Below are 10,081 nucleotides of genomic sequence, written 5' to 3'. Positions count from 1 at the left end.
TTTACTAGTGGCATCCAAAATTATCAGATACCATACAGGTAAAAGATTATTCTCACTTGATGATTAAAAATAAATAAATAACCCCCCTGCCTTTCAAATGTAAGGGTTCACTTTATTAAAAGACTGTGGTGTATTAAAACCTTGTATTAAATAGCAACATTCAGCTGTCAATGCAACACAAAACAAAATACTGCCTAAAAGGTCTATTACATGGAGGGGAAAAAGAAAGTGAACTTTGGCAAGCACAAGATTGGTTTTTTTTGATTTTGTTTGGGATCCTCAAAGATGTGGAGAATTGTTTCTGTTAATAAATCTAGGACCAAGCAACAGCAACCCACCTGGGCGATACAGAAAGACACTTATTATCTTGCCTATCTTACGAGAGTTCTGATTGTGGCATCTCTCCAGTTTCACATACACGGGAGGAATTTTCATTTTTCCAACCTCAGACACAAGGAAATGGGTTCAATACTGAAATAGGTAGGGAAAGGTTGCCTTGGATGTACTAAATATAGCAGATTTTTTTGATTGTGAGATATTTGCTGCTTAGGGAACATGCTGCTCTAAACTACCTTATTTACTGTGAATCAAATTCCTACACACAGTGTGCAACGATGCCAAAGGCTATTCTTAATAGGTGATCCCTCAGTACCAGGCAAGGATTTCAACTGAAAACATGTGTAATACTAAAATGATTATACCCTGATATTGTTCTGCTCATGACCTTTATCTTGTGAACTGTTGTGACAACATTTGTGTGGTCACATTTAGGTCCACAGAAGAAAAACTCTAGACCACAAATTCTGATCTTGCCCCATCTATAAAGACCAAAGCTGAACTTTTCCAAACCAGGCTGGGAGAATTATGTCTATATAAATAGAATAGGCCTATTCTTTGGTCCTGAAGACAAGTTGCACAGGCTATCCTGCAGCCATTTGGCTAAATTCTTTTCACACCTCCAAAACAGTGGCTTTTAGTATGCACCTAAAGGCACATACTATCCACCAGACTACTGCAGACATTTTCAAGAAGTGCCCAAAATTGCACTAGGAGTTGTAACAGAATGGAACACTACAAGTGTCCACACCTGCACATATTTATTTATATGCTAACATACATATATATATATATGGCCTACACAGCCTGCAGGTCTTGATAGAGGAATGAATGAGGAAAGCTGTGCTGAGTTAAGGAGTCTCATAACTCATGGGAAAGGTAAAGAAATGGATCCCAGCCTAGCACTTGCACTGCCCTTCCACAACGTTGTGAAGCCCTCCAGAAATAGTTTCACCCTGCCCCATGTGAGGCTCAAACTGTGTATGTGCATGCATTTGCTTATTTTCCTGAAGTATGTAATTCCACCAGTTCACAAATACATGCAAGCTTAGAACCTTAGTAGTGTTCTTTTGCAAGCTAACCTTTGTACTCTACTAAGTTTAATTTTGTAGATCATTTTTCCCATGTCTTAAATGATACATACTTTAGACGAAGCTCTAGGTCTCTGCACAAGGCTTTAACTGCTTCCGCATATAACTTCTACTAAAAAAAGTACATGGACTCTTTTACATTGTATTCATCTCCTTTGCCTCACCAAATTCCCTAAATCTAATATGATCTTTTCACCAGAGTCAATTTGTCATTTCCAGTTCTTTATTAAAAAGTCAAACATTTTATACATGTGTATATACATATGAACAGAATTTTGTAGAACACCTTAAAGCTTCTCCCCTTCCCTTCTGTTCCACAAACTAGCAAAAGACACTATAAAAATTTCATTCATATTTAAGAAAGGATATTTATCTAACTGCATTAAAGTGTAAAATATAAATTGAAACAATTTAGAGATGGTTTTGACTGACTTACACAAATTAAGTACAAGATTTTACCAAACCAGCAATTTGTATGAGAAAGAAAAGGAAAAAAAAAAAACAATTAAAAATATCAACTGCAATCCAACAATCTGTATTCAAGATACAATGGATAATTTTATTTATAAAATGGTCCTGTATCAGAATTGTTCACTGCCACACAATACATACATGAGATATGAAACTTGATCTACAAAGTAAAATGTTCTGTAGAAGCATGAGTTCTTGAAGTGTTCTGAATATTAGCCCTCATTTACTAGAATCCATAGCACAGCTTCAATTGGCGTAAGTAGAAGACTGGATACTTAATAAATACGTATTTAACACACAGTTAAAAAAAATACACAGGTGTATGAAAACTGACTGGAAGTTTGTACCGTTATCAGTGTTAATTGTCTTGGTCACGGTAAAAATAGCTTATACTAAAGCACAGAAAGACCTGTTAAGACCAGCCTGTCCTGATTTCATAGCAAAGTTGAGATGTATTGTGAACCCCTGCTTTCACCTCATTGTCCATGGCCAAAGGGTGCAAAGTCCTCTCAACATCAGACACAAAAAAACATTGCTGTTCTTGGATAAACATACAAGAAGGACTCATTACATGAAACAGTATTTTTACAAATAATAATAAAAATATTCAACACTTTCAATTCTTCTTTTTCTCTGCTTTAATTCTCTGCTGTAGTGTCTTCAGTTCAGTCATTACATTCAAAGTTCTGCAAACCCAGGTGACCTGAAAAGTATGAGTATTATTACATTCAACTCATTTTTAATATAATGTGTACACACACACATGCACACACACATTTACTTATCAGTTTCATGAAAGAAGTATCCATTTAAATAAACACATACCACAATTATGATAGTATTCACCAGAAGTGGTGCTGAAAAGACTAGTGAAATAAACATTCCTCTTGAATCAAAGTATTGGTATTTAGAAAATAGCCTGATAGAAAAGAAAAAAAAAAAAAAAGAACATTATTCACTGTATTCCACACAACTTTATATGTTCATAATAGCTGTTCTACATGGATATTGGCCAGATTATCCCACTTCTTGGGAGCCCCAAGCATGGGACAACATTCTACTGTATCAAGCCAGAAGAAAGGGGTCGTCAATATCTAATCAGTTATGAACATTCATTACAATACCAGCCTTTCTTTTTTTTGTAAGGCTTTATTGTTTGACAGAACCCCCCCACACACACACACACATAGTATCTTTCCAGAAAGACTATTAGTATTACTATAGTAATCTTTCCCTGTTACACTGGGGAAAGATTAGTTCAATGCTTACGGAAAAAAGTCATCAGTTTAATTCTGGTACACAGACTAAGTAAACCAGGCAGATTTTCATGATATTTATGCACATAATAAGCATATAAAATACTTAGCGATATTTTTGAGAAATGGTGCTTAACTTCACCTTATTAAACACAAACAGCTAATGAAAAAAAAAAAAAAAAGCCCATGTCCTCTTTCCCTTAACTGTACTACTCTGATTTTCTCTTAGAGTTAGTTTACAACAATCCATGCAAACAAAAAGTGTTTTTCTTCTTTTGATTTTTAGTCAGTAAACACATGTTAACTGTTAGAAAAATTACTCTTTCCTATAAGCTAAGTTGAAACTATATTGCATTGTATGGTTTTGTCCAAAAGGATTTTATCAATCAGTGCAACAGATCTTCCACCATCACATTCTCTTGATGAGACATGAGTGACTCTTTCAATTAATGTTTTTGGTGGAATGATACAAAAAAATAACTCATGCATTTAAATGTGAAAGGGAAAACAGTTACCTCCAATTCATAGCTGCTAATTCATTTATATATTCAGCACAGTAAACTAAACCTACTGTACAACAAAAGAAAAGTATTGTTAGATTCAATACTTCTTTAAAAATAAACAGCAAGTTATCAGTTCTAAGATGTATACGTACTCTACATTAAAATTCCATGATCCTCAGAAAATTGTCACACATTTAACTACATAAAGCCAGTTCTGAATGTTTGAAGTGTCCCATATAGATACTAACAAATATTAAGTGATCAGAAAACATACTTGCAATATTACAAAGAGACATAAAATCCTGCATATCTGAGCTTACAGGAAGAGCTCAGTATACACATGAGTATTTTTTTTTTAAATCAGTATTTTTTCCATCAATCTTGTTGATGATTGCTTCTAAGATAAATCTGTAAAATAAAGTCAGCACTCCCCCCAGACTGGTATAGAATTAAGATATCATTTTAGATGCTTTAGGTTTTATATCCACCATTACTATCTAAAGCTAGTGTACTAAACATTAAGAGTAAATTCACCAGAATTATAAACAAGCATTTATGCAGTTCCTTCCTACATTGCATTGCGTCCAAGTCTTAAAAAGGTAAATCCCTTCTATTTATAGTTTTAACATTTTTGGTCATTAAAATATCTAGGAGAAACACTGTATTTAAAACTGCTTCACAGAAGTGTTTTGAATTCACTTATGAGGACACAGCACAAGCTTTGTTTGTGGTAGGTATATAGCAGAGCAGTCCGCTGCAGTCCAGTGAAAACTAGTATATCCTTATTCAACAGTTATATGTAGCATAAATGCATCAAGACAGCAAGAAAATCCATTGAAATCATATGTTTAATAGAAAAGCAATGAGACTATATATTATCCAATTAAAAAATTTCCTTGTTTTGTTTTTTGTGGAAAATGATACAAGGAGAAACTTAAAACTGCTTCAGTCACTTTAAAGATGACATGCCCAAACCAGTTTAAAAAAAAAATTTGGTGATGTGAAGGGGAATGCCATAATAAACAATATTCTGTATTGTTTTGGCATCAGCTGGGTTATCTTTGTATGGTACTGCACAATATAGATCATACTTATCATGTCAAGGTAAACCAGTGTGATAATTTTGTAGTTTCTTTAGTCATTTTTTACTTTGTACAACATAAAATATTTTTTATTGTTGATGTATCACCAGTGGTTCAATTTTTCAGGGACGTACAAGGCTGTGACTTGATAAGGATTTTTTTAAGCACTCATCTCGCTTACAGGAAATTTACATCATACTTGCATTGAAAAGCCATCAAAGATCAGTTCCACTCCAATTTTCAATGCAATTAGTGCTTGGGTGTGCAAATCCATGCTGGTAACACTAAGAATACTTTAGATGAAGAATCTAAAGTAAACCGAGCCAGCATGTCATTAGAAATTCTACATGCCTAACATTAAATTTAAGAAAGAAAATCCTGACTTTTTAAAAGGAACACTTGGGCCTAATGTGTTGTACACGTGGCATCACTATTTCTTCCTCTGTACTCTGCAGTTAGAAATGGATTTACAGAAATTTACTAAGATTTCTATATTAATTTTGGGAGGTAATTTACATCACTGAAACCTTAGTTTTAGCTGAGTTACGTATTTGCAGTTTTGAGAAAACTGTGATTCCCCTTTCAACTTAACTAGTTGACTAAATGATATTTTAAAATGTCAACATAGTCTTCAAGTGGAATTTTTTGCCTGTGATTCTCTTTAACTTGCTCATCCTTCCTCCATTACTCTGTAAGCATGACAGAACTGAGGCAGTGTGTACAGCCATAACTAGAACCACGGTGCTGCTCGCAGCACATGCATATAATCAAATCCATGACATCTTCTAAAACAAATACCCTCCGCAAGGCTACTCTTAAGCCAGTCAGCCACAAAGACAGAGCTTTGGTTAGGCAAGGCCACAGAGGATCCTCAGGCTGACCTCTGACAAATCCTGAAACAGCAAACACTGGTACCGCAACGGTAAGAACCAGGTTTGCTCTTCCTCATGCCATTCGCACAGGTGTTAGTCAGGCAGTAGACCAGATCCAGAAATGAATCCAGCCAAAAGCTGGCCATATTTCCTGAAGGGCAGCATTAGAAGAAGGCAGAGAGTAACTGCCAGCTTGTGAGAGTCCTTGTCTGCTTCTCTAGAGTAACAGCAATCTTCTGTGAAGCTGTGATACATAATTAACTATGAAGAAACCTTATTTATCACAAATCCTCCCTAAGGCCAAAGTTTCAAGTCACTACTTCATATAGTCTTGGAAACAAAACAAATAGGCACATATGCTATAACAGCTTCTGTGACAATGAAATGCAAGTAAGTATTATTGTGTACAGGCACATGTATTAATAAAAGAGAAATACTGCTTTGCATGCCCTTTAACTATTGTAAAGCATATCACAAAACCCAGTATTACGCAGACATATACAGAAAATTGTAATTACTAACCTAGAAGAATATCTTTAACAGTATTAGTGGCATAAAGGATGCAGGTGCCGCCTGCCACCCGAAAGGCAAGTTCAGGGAAGCAGCACTGCACACACTACTCACCCACGCAAAGGAAGTGCCCTATTTGCACCCGATAGTGCTGCAGAGAGAAGCACGTCAGGAGGAAGCAGAGGACGTGGAAAACCGCCAGCCCCACCAGCCAGGGCTCAGACCAGTCCGTCGTCTAGGGACAAAATTAAGACAGACTCGGCGATCACGCAAGCTCCATCAGGCAGCTTTCCTTTCCACACCCCACACGGAAGAGGAAACCCCCTCTCGCCCACCGGCCCCGCTCGCAGCCACGGGGCGCCCCAGAACAACGCCGCCGGGAAGGTGCCCGCGGCCCGGCCGCCCGCCCAAACGCGCCCCCCCCGCGCAGGGGCCGAGCCCCACGGCACCCCCGAGGCCGGCGCCGTCCGCACCCCTCCCCTCGTCGGCCCCGCCGCCGCAGCGAGCCGCGAGCGCCGCGGGGAGCCCGGCTGCAGCGAGCGGGGGCGCCTCACCACCAGCACAGTGCCCAGCCCCGGGGGCGCGCCCCGCGGCGCCTCCACGGCGGCGGCGGCGGCGGCAGCGCCCCGCCCCTCCCCGCCGCCGAAGCCTCGCGAGAAGTCGCCCAACGGCTGCCGCCGCCCAGGCCCTGCTCCGCGACAGCTAGGGGCGGGGGGAGGCCGTTTGCGCGGTGTGGGTGGCGCTTCCAGGGCTTCCCGCCCCCCTTTGGGAGGGCAGAGGCGGCTCTCGGCAGCAGCGCGGGGAGCAGGGCTGCCCCGGTCTTCAGTAAGAATCGTCTTTCCTGCTTCTGGAACTGAAATTTTCTCAGTGGTGACTCGACCCTCTCAGAGAAACGGCAGAAACTCCTGTTAGGTTTTTAGTAGCTGACATACAAGAAGATTGGCAGAGAGTATTTTCTGTGGCAGTTTGTTGCATAGTGTCAGGCTGCTGTCAGGGCTTTCCGGGCCCTTCAGATCTGCAGCCCTGTGCCGTGTTGCCTCTTCGGTCTTCCCTCAGTAACAGTGCCTGGCTTCAGCTGCTTTAGGATGAAACTGCGGGAAAAAAAAAGGACAGTGTTAAGCCTGATTGGAAATTTCTGACTAGAAACCACTTGAACACTCCAGGCAGGAGCTTAAGTCTGGTGAAAAATGCTAATCTTGCAAAAGAAAAAAAATGGATTAGTGGGCAATGAAAAGGGGATAAGACATCTCATTCACACCTTTGTTTTTGCTAAATGCGTGTAGGTTTCGAGGAACCTACCAGTCTTAAAGACCTATCGCTCTTAAGTAGAAATTTCAAGTTCAGGTTCATCGGCTAAGACAGCAGGCTTCATGATCTTAACAGAATTATCTTTGTCTGAACCACAAGGCATACTGTTACGCAGTAGCTCTATGCTGTGGTTTTCATGACATTTCTATTGCTGTCATGAAATTATTTTTTCTGAAGGTTTGGCTTACCAGATCTGAAGCTTTGGCTTACATTTTTTGCCAGATCATTTTTATATGAAATTGGGTTTAAAATTTGATTCATGAAAGTTCATGAAGTGCTGCAGGAATGGGAACTCTGACAGCTTTTTTCAAAATGTTTGGAAGTGCAAGCAGAAGTAAACACTATAAACACTTACTCTACCATATAGACAAATACAGGCCTCAGTGTGAACTGTAATCTCTTTTTAGTGTCATACTTCTGCAATTTAGTGTGAGTTACCTAAAACTGAAGATGTTTTTTTCCATTTTGTTTTAGGATTTTGGTGGTCTTTTTCTCAGCAACAATAATATCTGGAGGTAAATGAATGGCTTTGCACCATCCTGCTTAATTTTACAATGCTTTAAGTAACAAAGGCTCTCATTTCTATTACTATTCTGATCTTAGTTTTAAGACTGGAAAAAAGAAAAAGATGTTTTCAGCCCACATTATAGATTGGGAAATAAGGCCAAGAGAAATTGACTTGTCATTTAAAAAATCTTACGATTAATGTACTAGATTAAATGATTTGGGATTTCTGTAAATGGGGAATCAGTTTCTTTTAAATTGCTCAGTAACTGACTAGAATAACTGTCTGCAACAGCTGAACAGGTTCAGTGAATGGAAGATATAGTAGATGCTTTATGAGCTGAATATGCTGGTCAGTGGTGAATCTATCATACAGGCAAGCTGGCTGGATAGAAAGTTAGTGGCTTATTATGACTACAACATACAGTATTGAAAATTTTATGTAGTTTTTACTGTCAGGCACTGTAGAGAGCAGTCAGTGCAAGCTTTATCACAAAATACAGGCTGCTTCTATGAGACTGGCTAGGATAAAGTCAATAATGGTGTTTGTCAGCAGGTGGTAGCAGATACATAAGTATTACCAACACTTTTGTGTGATATAGGTTAGCTTTCATTTTTCATGGAGAATGGAATGTGAAGCAGAACATACTTAAAAATAACAAATACACACATTGCTCTTTTATAGGGAAAAGCCTGTACATTTTTCCTGTTACAGCTTCTCTGCAGATCCAGCATGCTACATTCAGATCTTAATTTTAAAGATACTATAGAAACAAGAGGTATGCAATATCAATGATGATGTAGAAATATTTCTGTTCTTTTTACTAAGAGTAACTAGACAAATAGGTTTTTAAAACTGAATCTCATTTTTCTATTGTAAGATTCAGATTCCTATATAATTTCTGTCCAGGCTACAGTATAATCCATTTTGATTTTTACAGGAGAAAAAGGAAAATGTATCCCTTTTAACAAAAGAAAAACTTAATTGTGCATAGGTAGGTATCTAAAATTACACATTTATATAAGTTTAGGTTGCTGAAGACCGAGCTCAATGACAAAAAAGATCTGCTTATGGCAGAGAATCTCAAAACTGAGTGCTAAACTATATTTTAATCATAGCACTGGGAGCTGGCCAGCAAATCTGGGTTTGTGCTAGCCACTACTTGGAAGTGCCTTTTCTACTTACTGTGGAAGGACATGCAGGTTAGAATCTCCAAGTAAATAGGAAGGAACTTTTGTTTTTGAAATTCCCCACACATACTGAAGTGCTGCCTTTTTTTTTTTTTTTTTTTTTTTTTGCCTTTCTTTAACAAATCTGTGAATTAGCAGGTAGATAGTTCTCAGTGATCTTATTTCATTAAGATCCTAAGTGTAGGTTCGTTCTTGTGGTATTGTATTCCTAATTTTTACCTCAAGAAGCTAATGTCCCTTGTAATGCAAGAGCTGTATTTAGAATATCTTTGAAAAATGAAATATCATACCAATATCTGTTGTCCTTGTACCAAGCCAGCCACGTCCTACACTCTTTTCTTCTTTGCCTTTGATATTGTTCTGTCTCTGCAGGGTATGTTCCATTATGAACTGGAGTTTGCTTAGGAGTGATGGTGGTGGTGTGAGCTATCCAAGCTTTCCAAGCTGGGTGAAACAGAATTTATAATAGTCTCAGTTTAAAAAGGCAATTTCTTGGGGAAATGTTATTAGGAACTTTCTTGTTCTTAAACATCAATGAAAAATACACGGAATACAAAATAGAAATAGCTCATGACTTCCCTAATGTGACAAGATCAGTCCAACAACAGGCACGTCCTCTGATCATGAGTTGTTCACACATCAAGAAAGTCAGGTCACAGCTTGCGGTTATTCTGCTATTCTTGTCCTTAACATGCACATTGATTTATGGCTTTGCGTCTTTGAGGGTCTGCTTGGAGTTGGTGAGACTCAAGTTGTTACTTCATTCTTTGAAAGAAACCCTGAAGTTGGTCCCCAGGCATTTCCAACAACCTTTGAACATGGAACCATGATTTCTTAAACATGTTGTTTTCAAGAGTACTGAGTGGCTGATTGCACCATATCAACGTGCATTGGCCCATTTTTGTTTGGCTTATTGCATTCTGACTGACTCACTCAGAAAGTGTGACCCCAGCCTTG

At 38.5% G+C, this 10,081-nt stretch overlaps 1 protein-coding gene across 1 annotated transcript; it reads right to left on the bottom strand.

Annotated features, from left to right (window-relative positions):
• Window positions 1-1,628: 1,628 nt before the first annotated feature.
• On the bottom strand, window positions 1,629-7,792 carry LOC135330578 (transmembrane protein 18-like). Its single transcript, XM_064524490.1, has 7 exons — window positions 7,785-7,792; window positions 7,159-7,212; window positions 6,676-6,823; window positions 6,236-6,356; window positions 3,670-3,724; window positions 2,724-2,817; window positions 1,629-2,601 (listed from the first exon to the last, which is right to left on the bottom strand). Exons 1-7 carry the CDS (start codon window positions 7,790-7,792, stop codon window positions 2,515-2,517), a joined length of 567 nt encoding a protein of 188 aa, XP_064380560.1. The 3' UTR covers window positions 1,629-2,514.
• Between the last annotated feature and the right edge of the window lie 2,289 nt (window positions 7,793-10,081).

The sequence above is a fragment of the Dromaius novaehollandiae genome, chromosome 22, assembly GCF_036370855.1.
Source record: "Dromaius novaehollandiae isolate bDroNov1 chromosome 22, bDroNov1.hap1, whole genome shotgun sequence".
Lineage (NCBI taxonomy): Eukaryota > Metazoa > Chordata > Aves > Casuariiformes > Dromaiidae > Dromaius > Dromaius novaehollandiae.
Note: the sequence above shows the minus strand (reverse complement) of the source record. Positions and strands in the feature narration are given on the sequence as shown.